This window comes from Megalops cyprinoides, chromosome 1 (genome assembly GCF_013368585.1).
Source record: "Megalops cyprinoides isolate fMegCyp1 chromosome 1, fMegCyp1.pri, whole genome shotgun sequence".
NCBI lineage: Eukaryota > Metazoa > Chordata > Actinopteri > Elopiformes > Megalopidae > Megalops > Megalops cyprinoides.
Genome location: NC_050583.1, coordinates 29,310,216 through 29,333,851, shown reverse-complemented (window position 1 = coordinate 29,333,851; position 23,636 = coordinate 29,310,216). Strand labels below are relative to the sequence as shown.

The window sequence follows — 23,636 nt, the reverse complement described above, 5'->3', positions numbered from 1 at the left end:
CAGGGAGGACTTCTGTCTCCTGTTGCAAAAACATTTTTTTTTCTTTTTCTTGGACATTTTCGTGTTAATATAACTTATTATATTGACTTGATTCTGTGCTGTTTACAGGACAACTCAGTTATTTCCATCAGAGTGAAGAATCATAAATCAGCTTCGTTGGTTGAGCCATGGGGGAATCGATGGATCTGAGAGAAGTCTTCCTCCTAATTGCCTCAGAGGAGGAAAGACTCCCAAATGTCAGGAAAGACCTGGGTTCCTCCCCATTGCACTGTGACTCTCGTGACACATAATATACAGCTGCTGTTTCCATTCACTCTGCTCTTTTCTCATGTATTGAAACTGCCCATTTACCTTTCTGGTAACAGAGTGTTTTTTTCAGGCATGAAACCCCATGCCTTGGTTTGTGTTCCATATTTCTCAGAGGGATTGGGGTTCATCCTAACTGACTTCTATATGGCCTTCCAGGCAACAGCAGCTCCTCTGAATAAGGGCTAGACACAAGAACTTAACAAATGAACTTTCTATGAGGTCAGAGATCACACCACACATAATGTGCTGATCTTAGCCCTACACAAGAGAGCACTTTTGACACACAGACATATCAAAAGCACTATGTGATACATACACACTCTGTATCGCCTGAAGCCTTAGAGAGACCTGAAGTCCCAGGCTGAGCTGGTTAACCTTTCAGTTCAATGATTTCTATTTTGGGTGCAATTAAATTGCTTAGATCATAGACAGTGCAGGATATAAGCTTTCAGAGATGAAAGGGAGCAAGAAGGAGACTGTTATTTAACTTCATTCACTTTTAGTGATAATTAACTTTCAAATTTGTGTAATGGGTTGCGCTTGAAAAAAATGGATTTTCTGTAGGTGTGAAAAAAATTGATCTGGAGTGCAAAAGTGAACTGCACACAGTTAAACTGCAAATGCGTTCATTAATGCTAACTTTTGTTCAAAAGGACACTTTATTTCTACTTCCTGTTCAATGAATTACACGCAAGCACCATATCACTGGGGATCACCTGAGGATTTTGTTTGGGCTGATATCTGGCTTTGCACTCAGGCCAGTGGCATGAGGTGACACATCCATACTGCGCTCAGACCAGTGAGAGATGTAGGAACAGCACATACATACTGCACTCAGAGCAGTGTGAGATATGTGAGTGGCACATCCATACTGCACTCAGGCCAGTGAGAGATGTAGGAACAGCACATACATACTGCACTCAGAGCAGTGTGAGATATGTGAGTGGCACATCCATACTGCCCTAACAGCAGTGTCAGATATGTGAGCGGCACATCTATACTGTACTCAGACCCATGTGACATATCCTCCCGGGTTGTGGAGAAAACAAGCATCGGGGCATAAAATGCACAGCAGCCATGGAGGGGTCACAAAGAGTCCTGATTGGCAACCGTTTCTTCGTGTCACCATGTCAACATTTCTGCTCCATTCACAGCAGGAACCTAACTGCCTGCAGTCCTGCCAAAAAATGTTCAGAGGTATTCATCCACAGCTCACTCTCACCGATAACAATAACAGACGCCATATGGTCACATATGGTAAGAGCTTACCCACATCTGAAATAATTCCACTCATATCTGAGATTCATTCTCAAGGTCAGTGTATCAGAGTCTAAAAATCCTTACATGACTCATTGGGGGGAAATCACAAAGGTACAGACATCTTTTTAACTATAAATATCACCTTAAAATTCAGAATGTATTCATAATAATTAACTACAACACAAATTTAAAAGTATATGTAAAGAGCAGCAGCAATACATTTCCTCAGTGGTCATATTTCAACATTAACTACAGTATGATGCAATGCTTTTTTGTCATCAGCTTGCGGCTAACTGTAACAATGGTGTATCAATCTATAGCTAACTATGAAATACTAAATGTACAGTACAAAAATGCTTCATCATTCCAGCTATTACTTTTAAACACTTAACATTAACTTTTTTTGTTAGTGTTTAAAAATACTTTGGTTTACCCTTTGGATCAGTTCATCCACTGCGTCAGGGAGCTTTTCTGGACCAAGTCCAGAATACAGTACTGCAGTATGTGTGAAATAGGAAGGAATTGCTTCTATTGTGGTAATTCTCAGCACATTGTATATTTCATATAAATAATATCTTATATAATATTGGATTCATCAACACACCTGCTTAATATATTATCACATTTTCTCATTAACATTATGTGCAAATGGGAAAGATACATTTTAAAGCCAATTCTCTGCTTATTTTGAAATACTATAGCTTTCAGCTGAACACTTGGTGAAATCTCTCATTAATCGCTCCAAGCAGGGCATACTTTTTCACATTGGAGGCAGTGGAGAATACAGTGCTGGCAACTGTTTATTTGATGATGTTGGGAGTGTGTTCAACATAATTAGGAGCAACTGAGTCTGCTTTTTTTCTCACATGAAGCAAACCTTCTGAATGTTTTATTTTGGTGTGTTAAATAAGTCAAGGCTCTTTGTGAAACAGTATGGTGGCTCATTAGGAGAGCGGGTAAACACAGCCTGGATGGAACGGCAATGTCAGTGTGTCTTCCTCTACCTCACTCAGAACACCCCCCCCACACACACACACACACACACAGAAGCACACACACACACACACACAGAGAAACACACACACGCACGCACACATGCAGAAACACACACACACACACACACACACACACACACACAGTGTTTTCCAGAGCAACAGTAACAAAGGCAATCATCTAATCTGTTATTTTCTCTGATGTAGATCAGATTAAATAAAAGTGCATGGACCTTCTTTGTGGAAAAATTGAAAATCACAATGTAAGTTTTCCTTACAAATGTAATTTTCTGTACTTTCTCAAACAAAGGAGAAGAAGATGGCTGAGACAGATGCTTCTATTCTAGTGTAAACTCTAAAATGGCTGTGACAAGTAGCATTCCTCTGAAGAGATCCTGCATTTTAAGGAGTGCTAGCTTCCCCTGGTTTTGACAAGTTCCAGAAAGGACATTCTCAAACACGTTCCAAAATGTAGTGTAATGTCTCAGCACCAGGCAGTTATCCAGACTCTAAGAAACACTCATTTGATAACTGCAGTCAGGAATCAGAACTTTACAAAAAGAGTGGCAGCAGGCTGGCCTATGTGGTTGTATGTGTGTTTGTATGTGTATTAGACCATGTGTGCATGATTTTATGTCCAAGAGTTTATGTATTAATAACACACAGAGTGTGTCTGTTTGTCTATCTGTGTATGAGTATATTTGTGTGTATGTGTGTGTGTGTGTGTAGTCTCTTCCCTCTCCCTCAATGTCTGGAGGGTAGAGACATTGCAGGACTGGCTCTATGACCATCTCTATTTATAGGTTTAGATGGTTGGCATCTTTTAGAGTTTTGAATGAGGAAAGCTTCATAACAACATTCTTGCTTCAGCTCAAAGGCTAACTACAGATTTTTTCTGTAATCCTGCACTGTTACATACTTCCAAAACGTTCACCAAAAGCTCTTCACTGTGATTAGGGTACAAAACCTATAAAAAAAAACATAATATGAACAATATAGTATCTAGCAGAATCCTAGTTAGTAAAATGGCTGTGAAATATTAAGCTATATTGCTAAGGAAAAATGGTGATGTAGAACAAATGAAGTATAACTTATAAACTGACTAAACTGAGCTACAATGTAACCTTCCCTGTGAGGTGTTTTTAAACCACATGATGTGATTCCTTGGAGACAAACAAAATTTTACACAGTCTTCTCGGTGACCGTTAGCAGCAGACTAATGTGTCTCTCCCTCCTCTTCCTTTCCAGAGTGTACGGTTCCTCCGAGGAGCAGCTGATTGATTCTCCTCCATTAGACATTTCCTGTTCATCAATTAGTCGCAGTCACACCATATCAACTTGGACATTACATCAAATTAAGACCCTTCATTATCAAACATATCAGTGTATGTCTGCTATTTTACAACATCCGTTTCAGCCCTAGTGCTATCCTTCAATTTCTGCCCACTTATTGGGGGTGGAATATTCAGTCTGATATGGGACCCTAGCCTACCCAGCATACATCACGGCGTAACATTATTTATTACCATTATTTACTTTTGTCCTTATCCAGGGACACTTGCATAGCACTCAGTATTATATGTTATCCATGCACAGTGATGGATATGTGCCAAAGCAATTCAGATTGCTTCACTCCATTAGGGGAGAAATACAGATCCCTGACTACTACATCTCACTGCTACCATGCAGCGAAGCACTGCTAACCACAATGCACCTGGGCACTGCCAAACACAATAAGGCAGGGCGCTACCAAACACAATAAGGCTGGGGATGCCCAAAAACCCAACACAGCAGACTGTATCCAAACACAGCATAAGAAGGCTTATCCAAACACACCAAGTTGGCTTTCCGCTGTATGAGGACAACACTGCCTGGTGCAGCACTAATGAGAAGACCATAGTGCCGCTCACGCTCAGAAGCAGAGGGGTGAGGGTATATTCATTGGCACAGCCTCCCCCAAATACAACCTCTTAAGTTTGACCAGTAACCTTTAAATAGTTTTCTATATGCAATATTATAGTTTAAAACAGCCTGATATCCCTATAATGGTGAAGGACCTGGACAAGATTTGATGTTGCTCTCATAGGAAAAGGGGGGTTCTGACACAATTTACAATTTTTCTTTAATTTCATCCATTTAAGTCAGCAAAAATTCCATTTGAAGCCAGTATTCATCTGACCAGCCCTCATCGTCCAAGCTGGTTGATTTACGAGGCCGTGAGATCTGTACTGCTCACGAAGGGGCTTCTCCCTACTATTGAAAGGTGACTCCAGTGTGAGGGCGAAGACTGACATTTATCTCAATCGTTAACGGCAGATCATTAACACTGAAGCTTTGGCTGAAGTGGGCAGAAATGTGCTGGTCAGGGTCCAGGTTTCGATTGTTGCACCTTGAAATGATCTCAGGGATATGGGCTGGAACAAATGAGGTCTTAGGCAAGCATGCCAGCGGCCTGTCACGTGAACTGATGTGTGCTGTGCGCAGCATGAAGTAACACACCATCTACAGCACACATTACCTCATTTCTACTGTCCCACCACTTTTTACAGTTAAAGAAGAAGAGTAGTACGCGAGCTTGTGTAAAACCTGTCATTTGCTGAAAGCAATTGTTACTTGCTCTTGGGGCCTATAATACTAAAAAGGTTTCCCTTCATTTCATTTCCCTTCATAGTGGAATGAACCAAAAACCAAGGCTTTATAATTCAGTGATAATAAAGATCCGTCACATAGAGGGTGAAGAGTAATGAGGTTCAAAAGGGACATTTTTCATCTCATACTCACCTTGACAAGGGCTAATGTGACCTTAACTGCTGAATTATCTCTGTTTCTTATATTAAACACTCCTCTAGGAAAAACATTTAAGAATCACTGACCCAGGCTATTAAGTCTGCCATTATCTATGTATGCAGCTTTCAGGAATTAGAGATACTGCCATACCCTTCCAATTCAAAAAAGGAAGAATATATTAATGTATGTAAAATGTAATGCATCTATCGATTTCTTCATTTTAAACAGACTAGCTGCAGTATTCCAGGGCACAGCAAACATAAAGCGTACCTGAAAGAATATCAATAGAAGAAAGTCCTATTGCACAGTAGTCCTTCAAGTGCTCAGTAGATTTCGAATAGTCACAAAAAGTCACAAAAAGTGCAAATTACATTGTACATGAAAATGTCTTTTCAACATGGGAAGGCTCCTTAAAATAATACAACGTACAAAGCACAGATTCTGTGCTGCATCTTAAAAACAATTATACATACACCACCATGCTCAGATTTCAACTGCAGTGACTTGAAACTTGCTGGAATTTCCATCACAAAAGACGCATGCCATTATTGCACAGCAGAAGCTTACTTTTTTCCCCTTCAGCTAGAGCCTCCCATATAAGATGTCCCAGACACTGGAATTTGGAGACAGAACTCTGTTTTTCAGCTCAAATGCAGAGAGGCCCGCTGGGTTTTGCCGCTCTCATAGCTTATGAGCTGTCTACATATCTCCAAGCGTTTGTTTAGCAGCGAGCCAAAGCTTTGATCTGGGCACCCCAAGCATGTGCCAGAAGGATGCATCCCAGACTCACATCAGTAGATTGAGCTGGAGGACAACAGCATTGTGTTAAAAGCAGTTCATCAAGCCCCCCCTCCCCCCTAATCCTGCCACGGTCCCCCCTTTGCCCCACAAACACATGATCTCATCAGATCGTAGATGAATAATGAATAGTATTGACTTGGCAAAAGCATGCTCGCGAGATGACTGGTCCGTGCTCTCCAGTGAAAAGTGTGAGGGTTTGCACTAGTCTGTTGCTTGGCAACCAGGTGGTTCGTTGTAAGTGCTTTCCCTTAGAGAAATCCCCTCACTCTTCAATTTACTAAAAGAACCCCTGTCTACCAGCCCAAGCGTTCCGCCTGTCTGAGCGCTGGATTTCGCTCTTTTTCACGTTGCTCAACAACCAGGGGCAAACGCAAGTGAGCTGGCATGATTAAAAAAAAACCCTGAAAAACCCCACTCAATATGTATGATAGTAAATTCACCTTCAATTATAGTTATTTAACAGTGACTGTCTGGGGTGCCACAGTGCCCAGATGCCAAGGAGTGAATGTGATTAAGGCTGATTAATACAGAACTTCAGCCCATGTGAACTGATGCATTGCTTTGCCGTTCACTGTATTTTCCATGAAGGTGATGATGGCTGAGATCACACAAAGTGCCTGAGAATTTACTGCTGATGCATAAAGACGAGCCGCCAGAGTTTCGAATGGGGCCAACGTCGGCATTGCCATGACAACCTCCTCTTCTAGCTGACAAAGAACTGACTGCTGGTAGTCTTTTTTTCTGATGCAGTTTTTATTTATTCAGCAACTTATGTATTCATATTTTATAGACTATTGAGAGTGTTGAGCACGGCAGTTTAACCACACTGAGTTATAGCAGTCCTTGGGCGGAGGGGGGGAGGGCAGTGTGCTTCACTGCATTGCTCAGCTGTGGCTCTAGTACAGAGCAAATGGCACAAAGGCAGCAGAGGTGGGCTGGCCTTCAATTGGGGAAGTGCTTCTGTGAAAGGCAGCTATTGATTCCTTCCTGTCACATGACATGTGTGCTTTGTTATACAACCAGATGAATATTCCAGTTTGTGCATCATGTGGCCTATTAAAGATGCAGTGATTAGAGTTCCAGTAATTTTCATACAGTTGCTGTTTTACATTTTTCATATAAATGTATTAAAGAATTATTGATTTATGACTGTATAACCCTCTGATATTCTACAATGGACAGTGTTTGTTGTTATTTAATACTGCTTATCCTATTTAGCCATACATGCAGGTGTCATAAACAGCAGTTGAAAACTAGACATTTCTATCATTGTGCATATTAATATTGTACTCTACGACCTCACATTTATGTGCATAATTTATAAAACACAACGGATAAATGCAAATGCCAACAATACTAATAAATGCATTTCCTTCTAAATTAAATCCCCATAAAGACTTACTGTTTATATAGCTGTGTAGATGAAACAGAAGACAAGTGCAAACTTTTTCAAGCTGAGACATGCATCAAAAGGATCTAATGCAAAATGTGTAGTCTCCATTGAAAAAGAGCTGCAAATAACACAACAAATTATCTGGGGGGGGGGGGGGGGGGGGGGTGTGCACGCCCCACAGCAAAGCAGTCACTTTCACACAAACGAACGAACGAGACACCCAGAACACGCAGCAGGCTGACACAAGACCGACCATGATTGCGAACTGCAAAGAGCTGCTATCATCAAAGCTTTGTTGCTCCCCTTTACTCTGGCAACCTGTTATTAACTCTTATCACCTGATCTGAAAGAAAATACTCGTGTTCACTCGCGACGTGACCAAATCTGCACGGCTCATATCAGCACCTGGATCAACGCCGCAGCAGTGCCTCTCTCAAAGCGGGCCTCAGTAATGCAGCACGGATCATTGCAGATGAGGCTTTTCACAAAAAGGCACTATGACAATCTGTGAGGGAACCACTTTATCGTTCAAGTGTTTCATACTTTTTTGGACATTTTGAGAACGCTCCAGGAACTGTATGAATGTGCTCCTTTATTCCTGCCAGGTGTCATAAAGGCATTCACTTTTCAGACACAAATCAAGACTTTGTTAAACATTATAAACCTCTGTATATATTACTGGGAGCAAACCTCCATCTCTGCATCAGAATTAAAATATACTGCTTACTCAAAGGCCTCTTTTCTTTCAAGAAACAAACTTGGTCAATATGAAAAAAAAAAAAGAATCTGGGTCTATTTGTATCTTCTATTGTACTGGGTCTGTAGTACCCATCAGGTAGTGCTGTGACTTTCAGAAATGCACTGTTCTCACATAACTGTGTGAACAAATGTCAGGAGGTGTGTTACATGGTATTAAAACGTGTCATGTTCCTGGTGGGTAATTGGTGAAGAAAGGTGGCAAAGTTTGCACATTGGGGTCTAAGGGCTCAGAGTCTGGCTTACGTAACAATCGGCATTAAATGATTGCATTATATCCAAGGGGAAATCAAAGTGTTTCTTTATCTGCTCATGAGATGCTGCTAAATTAAATTTTTAAAGAACCACTAGATCTTTTCTATGAAGGGCAGCACATGCCTAATAGTGTCAGTGGTTAGGTCACATTGGAGTCACAGGAGAGGTACAGAGCACCTTTGTTCTGTCTGCTCCTCAGTTTTGCGAGCTGAAATGCTCTACATGCTTGCAGCACTAAACAAGATGTGACACATTCTGAACTACTTAGAATCCTAGACAAACATTTGTGTAGACATCAGTGGGGGCTGACTTCTAAAAATTTTTTTGCATTTATCATTACATTTTTAGCTCTGGGATGTAATTCGTCAGGAAACAAAGCATGTACAAAATGAGAGATGGATCATGTGGTGCCTTCCATTACCTCAAATACCCACAATTAGAGATGCTGATGTTGCTCCTGTTGTCACAGATTAAAAACCCATCTCCTCTCCTTTCCAGTTCCCTGCTTCTTTGCTAATACCCTCTAGCTGAATCAATTAGGCCTACGCTGTCAAAACGTTTATATCATCAGTGCGTCCTTAAAGTATTGTCCACGCAATGATGCCATACCAGTGCTGGATGGCATCAAGGCATATGTTTCCATTACATATCCATATGATTTTTTTTTCACTTCATAATCTACCCTTTCTATGTAGAAAACAATGCAACTGGATAACATTTGAGTAGTTACAACAAGGGCCGTTTTTCTTGTGCAAACTGACTTGTGGACTGGAGAGAATTGGAGGGGCAATGATTGCAGTACTCACTAAAACATCAAAACCAGTAGCTTCCATGCAATGTTGTACAATAAATACTTTGGCCTCATTTACGTCATTACAGTCTCTCTCCACTGTAATCAAGGGGACATAAAAGATGAACCTTTGGCTTCACAGTGCATGCAACAGATCCGTCGATAAATGGCTGATGTACAACATGGTGGAAACACCAGTGCACTGCAATAACTAAAAAAGAATCAAAAAATGCAGTCAATTTGCAGACCTCTTCATTCTGGTTATATTTTAATGTTTGTATTTTAAAGATTGCTGAAGACAAGTCAAAACATACAAAAACATTGTGCAAAATTCATGTTAAGTATAATAACACAATGCAGTGTGTCATACGTGGAACAATGGTGGTGGTTAGTTACATTTGTATCAACATTAGTGTTTGCACACTGATTTTGATGTACTGGTTTGATTTAAATTGATAAATTGATTATATGGATGAACTGTACTTCGTTACCCTTCATAAATGGACATTTTTTACACACTTTTTATACAATTATTCTATCAACAGCAGTCTCACCGACACAACAGCATACTCCCTGTCACAAACCAACTGGTGTGTGTGTTATGAATGCTTGCTATTATATCATATCCAATGTGGATGTTTGCAACATCTTAACTCTACGATTGGCTCAGGGAATATAGTAACAGTGCATTTTTTCATAATGCAGAACATAAATATAATTTTTAATCTAAATTTAATAAAAGCAAGTATTTTTCTGGATTATTTTATTTGTGTTGTTTACAATGTCATTCAATATGATATCCAATAATATAGAATATTGGTATAAGCCTAATATTAACTTATCAAATTAAATTCATTTGTAGCAATAATTTTCCTTAAACAAATCCTCACTTGGCTAAATTATGAGAATATGATGTTCAGAGGATGTTGAGCTCCTTATTTTCTGCAGCTTGACAAAGTACACCTCTGAGCCCCCCGATCACAGTAATGTGTTTAGATATATTCAGGTCAGATCTCTTCTTTATTCTCCTTAGACATTCTGCTGAACATGCCAGAGAGGTTACCTAAGCTCATACTGCAAGTAACAGTACAATTTTGAAGAATTCTGTGAGACCCATGCAAATAATATGAAAATCCCCTGAATAAGAGCATCTGCTAAAAATGGACGTAATGTAATGTAATCCATAATGTCTCCAATCCATAATGTCTCTACACAAAACCTAATTTAAATACAATGGGAAAAATACATTGTTTCACTCATATTTGATAGAAACAGTTTTACATCTCAAGACAAGAGGATAACAATACACCTGTGATAGCTAGGCCTGCATGAACCAGCATTGTGTTCTGATGGACCAATAGAGGCATTGCAATGTGTTGATGACTGTTCTCTCAATGCTCACTCTAGTGAAGAGAGGTGGTACAGTTTCTATTCACCTAGCACGGCATTAGTTAAACCTGTGTTAAGACTTGAGTAAAAACCGAGTCTTGTGAAGCAGAGCCAGAGAGAAAGTCCAACATCTGCATCACTGATCTTTCAACTCTTTATCAAAAAACAAAGGGGCCAAAACATGCATCTTCCCCTGTTGAAATACACGCAACTACCACTGTGGTGAAAGATTTCTGTGTATGCTGACTGTGATTTAAATAAAAAGGATTACATTTTTTCACTTTTACACAGTGTCCGGTGAGGCTATGGAGGCAGACAGGAGAAAGAAGGAGCTCAAAGCAACCAACATGGCATAATAATGCCAAACATATTGAAAGACAAAAACCGTAAATAGTTCTACAAACCATTATAAAACACTGGTAGGCCTACAAACCCCAACAAGCAGACTAGACAGCTGTTGAAAACTTGCTTTCTTGCTCTATTGGTTGCTAGTTAAGTAGGTAGTTCACAATATACATTAGCTATTGTATGTACAACTTCACAGGGATAACTATCTAGCTATTCTCTACACTAGAGTCCTTTTATCTCCAGATATTCTATGCTCTACTCAGGGGACAAGTCTGTGCCATTTTCTTTGGGGACCCATATGTCTCTGTATGGACATTCACGATGTTCAGCTAGATTTAACTTGGCATTGGACGTTGCCAATGACTTTCCTGAAAGACATAATTCATAATATTTTTACATCATATAAAATCTGAGTAGCCATAAGGGACTAATATTTTCTATATTTATTCAAATATAATTGTGCATGTAATCATTGAAGTCTGTGAACATTTAGCCCCTTCATCCTTTGTTGCTAGGGGAATCTCATGATTCCTGATGCAATTTCTCCTTCCACAGATACTGCTTCCTATTGTTTGTAGCATGCATCGCAGCTATTTTTCTTTTTAACAGTTAGCCACACATAAGCTTATGGCCTATTGCTTCTTATCTGGCAGCATTTTTCTCACACGCATTGCAGAGGTCCCCATTTACTGATTTGATCTAATTGTTTTAGAGGCCTGATAAACATTGCCAGCCAGTTCTGTCTGGCCCAGTGACCACAGTGTGAAAACCCTTATTCTAATCTCTTGGGCTGTTCATTCCATGCATCTCCATGTCCTCCCAAAGGAGAGAGACACATTTAAATCTGAATGCCAAATGAATCAGCTAAACAACAGAATTTTTCAAATAATAAAATCATGTTAATGCATTGGTTTATTTTGAAAGCCTTCCAGTACTTTCTGAGGGTTGAACAGTGCCAAACATAACCTCAAAAGAGAACAGCCTGAGAACAGACAGGGTTAAATGGGTCCATTCTCTAAAGCCGCTCTCCTGCAGCTTCCCACGGTGGCTCGGCTCACCTCAGCACCGTACAGCTCCCTCCCTCTTCCTCTGCAGCTCAGGTGGGACACCATCCCGCACGCCAGGGGAAGCCCATCCAGGCATCCGTAGCCCCCCTCCCACCGAGCATGGAAATGCCATCCTTTGTACTCAGGCTCCCCAGGAAACTTCACAGAGCCCAGCAACAGAAGAACATGATCTGAAGCTCGTTGGGGGAATGGGGGGCGGGGGGGGGGGGGGCACAGATGCCAGTGCAGACAACGTGATGGCTGCGTCATTTTTCAATTCCACTCTTTGTCTCTCCATCTCTCTGCAAATTGGAGACGGCTAAGAATAAATCAGGGAAGTCGCCTTCACCGCACAGAACGTGGCTCAATCAATACTCACCGGGACTGGAAATAGTCCAGGAGTTCTCTGCTGGACACGACAGAAAATATATCACCTCACGGCAGGCAAATGGGAAATATTTCATTTCCCTCCCATACATAATTCTCTTAATGCCAACAGTCCAGCTCATTACACCAGACCAGGCCAATCAGAAACTCTGAGGAACACATCAGAAGGAAATGAACAACCACATGGTATTTAATGAGTAAAAACTAGATTGAGAAAAAAACATGATGGTGAACCAGACAACTTTCCTGTGCTTTGAAATCTCAAAATATCTGATGTCCCAAATGATTATAAGGCATGCTTATTTTTAATCCAGAGCTATCAAATTCAAACAGATGCATGTCATAATTAATAACAACTCAGGGCTGCATTAAAACCCTACAGTCAAGTCTGGTTTACCAAGCACTCTCTCAACAATTCAAAAATGGGCCTTACTGTTTGACTGGCCTTCAAGAACAGTTTCTCTCTAAACTGTGGATGAAATGAGACTCAACTGTTACCGAATTGTTTATAGAAATCAGCCCCTCCAGCAATGCAAAGACCATTACAAAGCTACTTTGAATCAGAAACATGCTTAACCTCAAAGGCAGAAACAGCCCTCTATGTTATGGAAACATTAATCCCAGTTGCAAGGGGAAAATGCTTAGCGATCTCTTCTGCCCTCAAGGACAAACAGAAATCAAGAATTCAAGTGCAGGGAAAGGAGAGAGGCTGCATATGGACAAAGACTTTCTGGTGATGAGGTTTAATGGCCCCAAACAAGTGGTTCTGACTTTAATTACATTCCACTGACCTTTCAATACCTGACCTGTCAATACCTGAGTGCCTGGCCATTTTCCTCACCTCTGACACGGACCTAATGCTGTATCAGCACAGCGACACCCATAGCAGAGGAAACAATGATATCATTGATGACATCAGACACATACATTCAGTTGAAGCATTAGGTAAAAATACACAGCATAGAAATCCATTGGTGATTTTCAGTTGTTAAATTATAGCTGTGTAAATTACTGGAAATGCACAATTCATCTGAAACAGTAGACCCAGAACATCAAAGGCATGCTGAAAAAATGAAATATTTTTGTGTGTGCATTTGTGCCTGCATGTGTGGCAGTGTAAGGTCTCTATTTAAAGAACAGTCACATGTCATTATGGTTGCATTAACAATGTTCAACATTAAAAGTGAAGCTCAACGCCCCTCTATTTATTTATTTACAGTGCACAGGCAACACCTGATCCTCATGTTCCAACAGTAACTTCATACTGTAATTATGGGTAACCTGAAACAAGCAGATCCACTCTTGAAACAGAAGGTGAGAGACAAGTCAGTGGCCTCTTTCTTTAATCACTGACCGTCACTCACTGTGATAAACGAAGAAGTGTAGCTAATGAGGATCTACACTCTGCACCAGGGGTTACGTGGGTGCAGCCTGCCTGGGTATTAGTGACTCCTGTTGCCACGGCAACTGCTGCTGGTACCCTGAGATGCTGCCTGGAACAGCAATGACAAGCAATAGTAACCCTGGAGATTCATTAGTGACAGCAGCCATGGAAACGGCCACAGGAAAAAAAAAATCTCTTTTTTTTCTTATTTAACAATATGGGGTTGGGGGGTGTTGAAATGGCTTTAAGAAGTGCAAGCCACCAAGCAAGTCACCACAGGTCCTGGGCTAACAGCATGAGTTCTGTCACATCTCCACATGAGAGAGGGCTGGTGTTAAATACCACTGAGGAAGTCTGTACAGCTGAAAAAAAAGAGGAAAATGAAGATACAAGCTGTCAAAAGCACTAGCCGCTCCTTGCTTTCTCTCTAACCTGTGAGCCTCAAAGTGAATCAGAAATACAAGATTTAATTCCATCCTCATCACTTCTCCAAAAAGAATGTTGAAATGCGTGTGGCTCCCTGCACCAACCATCAGCTCTCCTCACTGTTAGAGCTGAGAAAATCCCTTCAATGAATGTATCATACCTGCCTAGGAAGAGGGGAGAGGAGAGGGGTGTTCCACAAAGTAGGTAGCACTGCTTCCCCTCCCCCCTGCCAGATGGGAATCGGAGCTGAGACTGCGCACGCACCCACATCAGAGCGCGCTCCCCTGCCCAAAAAGTACCACGTGCCCTTCGTTTGGCCAACCCAAGGGGACTTTGTTTTATAGGAAAGTCAAAGTCGCATTACTCACAGGTGTGACAAATAGGTGCATTGCTTCTGCTGTATCATAGGCCAAAAACATACAGGAACACACTCCCTGAGGCTCAGTCATTATTTCTCATATAGGAGCGCATCTGCAGGTTACAGAGAGATTCACAGACATGAATAGCCTACCACTGCTGTTTAGGCATTGCTTACCACTTATTTTAATGTCTTTTTGCCTTAAATTATTCTCCTTGACTGAATGCACTGTAATTGTAAAACCACTGCAAATCACAGCAGACGGTTATTGCCAACCTAATGAATTTGTGTAAGGGATGATGCTGTGTTCATGCATTAAGACCACAGCTGTCAAGCATCATAATTGTGAGAATACGTTATCGAGATTCAGTGTTACAGAATAGTTCGTGATGTAGATAAAGAGAAATATCTTTCAGAATGTAAGTGCAAAATGCAAAATATTAGCAAAAATACGCATTAACATATTTTGGATAGGTATTGTTCTTTAAACTACTGTTTTTTTTGTGATTTTCTTTATTGTTCTTTCAGTTATACCATATGTTCACAATAGTTCTGTCAATGCTTTACATCAAACTGGCCTTCTACACAAAGAAATAATTTTGTGAAAGTGGAAAAATGAGCATAGTGCTTCACACAGACATAGCCTTTAACAATGAGAACATAAACACTATATCTACTATAACATTCACAAGAACCATGATGCACAGATTCTGCAAAGCCAGAATTATACTGATAACACAACAAACAAATACACTTCGTCTGCTTGACTCTTAATAAGTGATAACTGATATCAATTTATATAAAGAGAAGACTTTCATTTTTCCTCTTGCTTCTAGCTAAAATCTGCCTTGTTGCAATTTGTGGGTTTGTTGCAATGGGTCCTACGTGCAGGGAAGATCACTTTAATCATTCTGAAATCACTGAATGATATGTATTATAAGGGTATATATACAAGAGTATGCAATCAGTCACTGAAGTAAATATAAATTATTTCACTACAGTATTTGTTAAAACTGGACCCATAGCTGTGTTTCATGTCAAAAAGATCAAATTTAGGGGCACATGACAACAGTGGACCTTTGAGTCAAATCTTCTAATTAACATGCATAAACTACAGGCTCAGTATCATGCACAAGTCCATAGGACATCTCAAGCTGCAATAATGGTTAAATATTAAATCATTATTTTTTGGATAACAAACCCCCCAATTAAAGAAATATTTTCAATGGTGGCTTACATACTACAGAACTAAAACCATTTCAGGACAAGTGACCTAAGAAAAATGGCATATTTTTAATGTAAATTATATCACTATAAGATTTGTTCAGTTCATTGTCGATACTTCTTGTATGTTACTATGTTTGCATTATACTTTCCTAAAATTCTAATTTACATATATATATTTATCTACATTTTATCTAGTTATCTACATTTTTATCTACAAGATAACTCTGACCACTTTTTAAATATATATGATTCCGTCCCTTTACAAGCATTTTTGGGTTACAAGAAAAATCACAATACTAAGATTCCCAAGTCTTATAAATATATTTGATACATGACACTACTCACATAACCTTAGACTTTATATTACACTTTGGCCAGCTCTTTTAATAATCCATGTTTACTAAAGTCTATCTCTGACGGAATTCAAATATTGAGGAAGTCTTTCAGTGGTCCTAAAAAATTATTCACAATAACATTGGAGCGATGACTGGCTGTCTGACAATAAAAATAGTTGGACTATGCATTCTTTCTTATGTTATGCATTCTTATGCTATTTTTATGACATGAAAATTTCATGCAACTAAATGACAATTAAAACTATCACCTCTACTTCAGCTTTAAATGACAGTTATCAAACTAGCTGAATTTAATTGTCTTTAATAAAATCCCTGACAGCAACTGCAACATTGTTTGTAAGTAGATCAACTGCAGCAGTGATTTAATCATATAATTCCACAATCAATTACATCATAACCAAGTAAATCATGAGCCATCTGGCTTTTTCAGATAAACTGTAATTAAAATATAATTCAGTCAAATATGAACATAATGTCAACAATGCTGACAATTTCAAAAAACTTCCATTAAACTTTTAAGGAATATAAGACCCTTCCATTGATTAATTCATTCATTCATCTTCCATCAGTCAATATTTTGGTTTTGCGGTTGTGTAAGAGGAACAAGTAAAAAAGGTTAGACCACACAGGGTGGGTGAGGTTAGAATAAGTTCTAGCTGCTGCTTTATAATTTCATTTGCATGTATAAAATATATAAAAGCTACCAATGTAAAATTTCTCAAAAAATCCCTGTCAGAAATAACAGCTGTAAACTGAGCATTATCCATTACGGACATACAAGAGCCTCCCTTCCACCACCATTTTGCACCAGGTTCATTTTGTGCAGAGAAACAGTCTCATTCTCTAAGATCAGATGCTGACTCTTCCAAGCAGCTCTGTAAAGGCCAAAATGAACCCAGCTGGGAACCTGGAAAGTAAAATGGCCGACCACCATTTGATGCGACCAATCTTCCTGCTCTTTTAAAATGAGGTGTGAAAATGACAGCCTCACATCACACATGACACATCACAGCTGCAGCCATTCAGCCCCAGAACACAGAGGAGCAGCTCCATTTAACCATTGCGCTAGCTTAAGGCCCATGCCTCCGTCTGCTTTACGAGAAATGGCGTAATTGGTGCTGATGGAAATTGCAAGCGTGAGAACAAGGAGTGGTGGGGGTCGTCACGCGTTGGAAAAGCAATCCCATTAGCGCTTTCGCACAAGCCTAGTCTTGCTTGGACTGGTGATGACTGGTGATAACTGGTGATAAGTCTCAGTTACATCCGTGTTGCAGCATTTGAGGGCCAGGTGAGCTCCACAGCATCTCCCTGCCTGCCATTGCTATTGAGAGACCAGCACAGTGTCTGAGATGCTGTGGAACTCATGCAGTCTTCACCATCATAACAACACCAATGAATCAGATTTCAGCTCCATGCAGGTTTGTACAGTATACTGGGCCAATTCTGTGGCTTTAAATGTACACTACTTTCCATGATGCTATACGGAAGCCCTAATGGAGTTGCCATGCCCATCTCACTCACAGTATTTGGTCCAACCTCTGGTGAGCTCAGTCCCTGGCAGCATGGCACAAACATATAACACACATCTGTACATCCCATGAGATCACTGAATCAAAGGAAGGGTTAGAGATGCTGGGCTCGCAGTTCACTCACATACATTTCTTCACAATCCAGTGCCACAGAACACCTCCGAGACCTCTGTATCGTACATAAACCTTTCAGGTGATCTGACATTCCATCAATGCCAACAGCACCTTACATTAAGCCAAGCACTGAAGGCAGCAAGGAAGCTACCCCAGAGGTGTGTTCTTAAATAAGATGTATATGCAAAATGTGGTCATTCTGTGACAAGCAAGCCAGTGTAACCAGGGCTGGCAGACTGCGCTCCATCTGCTGATCCCGCAGCTGTAGACCACGCATTGTTCACACCAACGTGGTGCACACATTTCCAAAGAGGGCCACACTCAGCTTTTCTGTTTGTTTTTAATTCCCATCTTTTTTTTTCTCATGATCGACCCAGGGGGTAACTGGGGGTTTAACACAAAGACAAAACACACATGGGTTGCCTGCAAGTACAAATATTGGAAATTTACCATAACGATAAGGTGGCTGATGCACTGCAGATCTTCCTCTACTAGAGGTGAATTCAGAAACTATGTGCTATATCAATGGCTCTGAAGACCATGGCATTTGGTAACACGGCAGTGAACTGTGACTTCAGATGGTAATATGAAGCTGTTTTTGTAGCCTGAATAAGGCACTAACCGCTGGCTGTGATCCTGATTCAGCCTTTCTCTGATGTGCGGGGGAAAATCCCATTTGTACAGTACCATTGACGGTAGCATTTTAAAAGGTCTCTCAGCCACGATAAACACCACAATCTCTGAAAAAGGAACAGTGACAATAACTCTATGCCAGCTAATCTGAACCAATTTCTCCACTTGATCCCGCAAAACAGCCTTATCACGTCTCATTCGATAGCTTCCCTCAGGATACGTGGAAACAACATGCTATCAATTAAGCTTCCGAGGAGAGACATTTCTTGCTCAATGAAAACAAACACTCAGAACATACTTTGGGCTATTTAGCCTGCAAGCCCACTTCTATCTGGGCAATGAAACAAAACAAGCTCAGTAATTAATTTACATATATACATTGTGTATTTGCTAGCACAGACTTGCATCACAGTCTGTAGAAAACTCATTGAATGCACCTCGTGCCAATGAGAGAAAAAGCATGTACACTTCGATTATGACATGAGAGGGAACAAATAAATCCTTCCTGAATATTGTGTAAATCAAATGAAATTCATATGAACACCTGCAGTACTGCTCAAACTGAAGGGCCACAGTCCAAGTGAAGGGTAGATCTTCTTTTTACAGCAGATACTAAATGAGGAGGGGAATCCTTTTCAAGTGCCCTGGTTTCCTGCATTTGCATTTCCTGGTTTCAAAGGCAGAGAAGGTCTCCACTTCAAGTGTTCCAGTATTTCCTTTTGAACGTCACGGGAAAACGCTACATACATATATTTTCATTATTTATCCCCATGGATATTTTATGACTTCAGCTGCTAAACTGCGTGAAAAATAAGTTTGATTGACTCTGAGAAGAAAATGATCAGAAGAATAGATTTAAATCACATTTGCTTTTGATCTATTTCATGCAGTATGTTAAAAAAAGTCATTGTAAAAGGAACTTTCAGTAATGGTTGCAATCCCTGGCTAACCTGGGGACTGAATTCAATTTTATAAGTCAAATTGCTTAAAAAAATCAATAACAAGGAACTATATATGAACAGTAAGTGTGTGTGTGTGTGTGTGTGTGTGTGTGTGTGTGTATTATATATAACGTCATTATGTTTCCATCTGTAAGTCATGAAGATTGGTGGGTAAATCAATGTCCCTTAGTTTAAAACATCCCCCACATAACTGCAATTACAGAAGGTCTGAGCACAATACTGATCCTGAGTGGATGCTAGTCTGAATCACTTATATTAATGATGATGAGCTACATTCTGTTTAATCCATGCGAGGCACATCCTTATATAAGTCTCTGTCTAGTTAATATGGTGATCAGAAAGATTTTTAACAGCAAAAAACACTGCACACTGATGACTTTGTCCATCAGTTCTGAATGAGTATTTGTTATTTAATGTTGTCATATGACTGTAAATTTAATCATCAAAAGAAAGCTGATTAAAATTCAAGGTACAAGGTGGGTATTCAGTATTAAACTGATGGGCCATTTGCACACCTATTAATGTAACTAAACATTTAAGAAAAAACTCTTGGGTATAGAACAGAAGTGTACACATTTCTTTAAATGTAATCTTTCATTTTAGGGAATTGAGCTCAGAGCTGTTAATGCAGAAGGAGCACTGTGAGGTAAAACCACAGGGAGAGGTGAGATGGTAAATAATATGTCAAATAGTCTAAATTTCCTTCATTTGTACAGAACAATTCAGCCCATGTGTTTCACTGTCTGCTGATTCCCACAGAAATAGTTGTCTCTCTTGAATGACTGTATCTCTTCACAATCCTCAACCTTTTGTCCTGCTTAAATGGGGGACAGTCTCTGCCTGATGCAAACAGACAAATTCATTTATGCACTAAACTAGAATACATCTAATGCAGAGGAGCCCCTGGGAATTAGGTGAGCCTTCAGCAAACAATGAAAAACAACTAAACCAACGCACGCAATACAATTACTTAGAGGATGTTCTTTCACACACGAACCTGCAAGAAAAGAGCAAACAAAAGCCCAAAAGCCCCTTTAGGGCAGCATCAGTCTCTCTGGCTCACAGGAAGAACCATGTTACTAGCCCGAAAGCAATAGATAGGGAAAAAGAACCTTACTTGGTTTGAAAATGGCTCCATGAGTACAGTAAAAATGTGAACACACGTTTATGAGACAGCAATAACACAAATATTCACTTTCAAACATTGATGCAGTTGCTGTGCTGTTTTCAATGACACTGGCATCTGTGGGAAAATATATAACTCCTAAATATTATTCTCCCCATGTATGCATATAAAGACATGAAGGTACAACTACTTTAAACAGGACTAAATTTACGCAACTTCTAAATATTTATTCAAGCCACATCCAGACCACCAACAGGGAGTTAAAACACTTTTAGCATCATAATAATAGCCAGTTAGCAAATATCACTAAAATGCACAATGAGACTTGCATACCCTGATGCAGAAAAGGGGAGAACCCAACAGTCTTTATCCACAGACACAGGGGACACTTTGTCTGAATCATCTGATCTTATTTGACATTCTTATTACACTGGAACTGCAGTTCCTACAACTGTTACAGATCTGCAGAAGCAAAAGGTATAGCATTTCTATATTGATGCAGGTCTGTTCTTTTAAAGGCTGCATCCATTTTGCTTACACATAATTAATTAAATAGGAATCATTCCATTCCATTTGCTCATACATATATATATGCATTAATTTGATACATAGATAATATATGGTATTACTTGTTATTATAGGGATGTATGTTATAAAAGTAGGAAACAAATATGTGCACAGCAAATGATTATGGTTTCTCAAGTAATAATTTATGCCAGAATTAAAAAAAAACTAAGAATATAGGTGAAAAGTAAAGGTGAAAAGGTGAAAGATCTTTGGCAAGAAATTAATGGATTAAAACATGTCATTTGGAAAGCCCTCCACATTCTTTTTCATGCACAGAATCTGTACAGTTCACCACTGGTAACCACCATCTACACTTAGAGCACAATCAGTATGCATCTGCAAATGACCATACATCAAATTCTTTATAAACTACTTCAACTGTAACCTTGTCTTGAGGCACAAAAATATCATCACTGGGAGAGAAAGAGAGAGAGAGAGAGAAACAAAGTGAGTGAGTGTAGGCTACCTGTGTGTGTGTGCGTGTGTGTGTGTGTGTGAGGGAGAGAGAGAGAGATAGAGAGAGAACGCGAGAGAGAGAGAGAGAGAGAGACTAAAAACAATACTGCCGATAATAAAGACATTCCAGTTCCACTGAAAGGTTCTCATCTACTTAAAGAGTTAGATGAAAAATTCTTCATTTTAATTAATCCATTAAATCCCATGAATAGCGTCCACTTCTGTCAATCCTTCAATAGCATGCGTTAAGTATATGATCGATTTAAAGAACGCAATTAGCAACAAATTGACCAACTAGGTATACAGTCGATTTCTTATTTTTTTCCTAAGAACAAAGTGATGTTCGGTATGTAATGAACCTATTTAAAAACTTTTAGCGGGGAGCTTTCTACTTTATTCATGGAACCACCCTCAAGTCTTTCGGCATTATAAAACGACTGCTGTTTCATATAAACGAACAGGCACAGCAGCTCTAATGTAAAAGTGGTTGGCAAGTGCCAATGCATTCTATTACCAATCCGATATTGGTACAACCACACACCACATTCCATACATCCACCTTCAAAATGATTAAATGCGTACTCTAGAAAGGGAGAAAACTCTTTCCATGACACATAAAGCAGTTTGGTCCTCTTGCAACACGCATATAAGCAAAAGTTGCAACCGAAAAAAAAATAGGGAACGGATTGCTTTAGTGAAGACAGAGCATCGATCAAAGGATATGGGTTACAAACCAGCCTGAGACACCAATTGCGAGGACGAGTGGTCTGTTTGAGGCAGAAGAAGACCACAGGAGCGAGGGCCGGATAAGGGGACTGCTCCTCATCATCCGAGACCAGGTCCGGAGCTGGATCACGGCCACCGGACTCCCCTGAACCAGTACTACCCTGAGCAGGGTTCACATTGCAGCCTCCGTCCTCCTCATCCCCGGGGTCCTCTCCCTGTCCCGAAATCGGTACCCTCACCTCCTCGCTCTCCAGGTAGTGAAAGTGCTCTCTTCCCTCGCCATCAGTCATGATAGCGCGGCTGGCAGCGGGACCCTGTAGGGAACGGCAGCGCAGAGGTGAATCTAACTTACGGCAAAAACAGTCGCTGTATAGGGCATCCCTTCCTAAAATGTATGGTGCAACAGACGTGAAAAATGTCTTATTTTGAAAGCCAAATCACAATTGTAAGTACGTTGATTTTGCTCTCATTAACTCCGAAACACGTTAATAGGAAATTATTTTAGTGTACAAAGACAAATATGTTTTATACATTGTGGAGTGATGTGCTGATTAAAACATGATGTCCACGTGGAATGAGTACATTTTTAAAAGAAATTAAAAGAAATATTAAAAGAAATATACACTTTTATTATTTTGTTATTAAAATTATTCGTTCTTAACCGATTGACCAATAGCAAAAAGAGAAAAAAAGTTTATATCATTCAAAACAATACCTTATATCTGAGGAATGAGTTCCCATAAGCATCGCCTCTACTTCCAATGTACAGCTGACAAATCCCTCGTGAAGCCAAAAACGCCTTTATTGCAATCCATCAGCGTACTCCCAGTATAGTTTCTCTTAGCTTAAACACAAATCCAGCAGCATTCACAATCAAGTGAATTAATCAGACGTCAAGAACAAACTCAAAATATGGCGTGGTTCTTCGCTTGAAAGTGTCATGAGATTTGTTCAGACCATAAACATTTAAATCAAAATACAATCTACCGGTAGCGACAGAAAAGCGTCTGCGCTGGTCGAGGCTCCGTCTAGTTCTGAGACGCCAAACTTCTGGTTTACCGGGAGCACTGTGACACGTGATGCGAAGTCTGAGACCAAAAAGACGCTTGGAGTCCCTGCATCAGCACCGAGGGCTGTATAGCTGAAACCGTTTTGTGGAGGTACCTTAAGTCGATCATCGGACATCGGCGGAAAGATTACATTGCTTCTTTTTTAACATGTTTTAAAATTAGTGTTAATCTTACCGAAACCTAGTTAGT

General features: G+C 40.0%; 1 protein-coding gene across 1 annotated transcript in view; it reads right to left on the bottom strand.

The window, feature by feature from the left end:
- cacna1hb (calcium channel, voltage-dependent, T type, alpha 1H subunit b) overlaps positions 1–22,667 on the bottom strand; it is a 93,380-nt gene extending 70,713 nt beyond the window's left edge. The window contains exon 1 of the mRNA XM_036527269.1: positions 22,375–22,667. Within this exon, the coding sequence (XP_036383162.1) occupies positions 22,375–22,667 (293 nt within the window). The remainder of the gene's footprint in view (positions 1–22,374) is intronic.
- Positions 22,668–23,636: the final 969 nt, after the last annotated feature.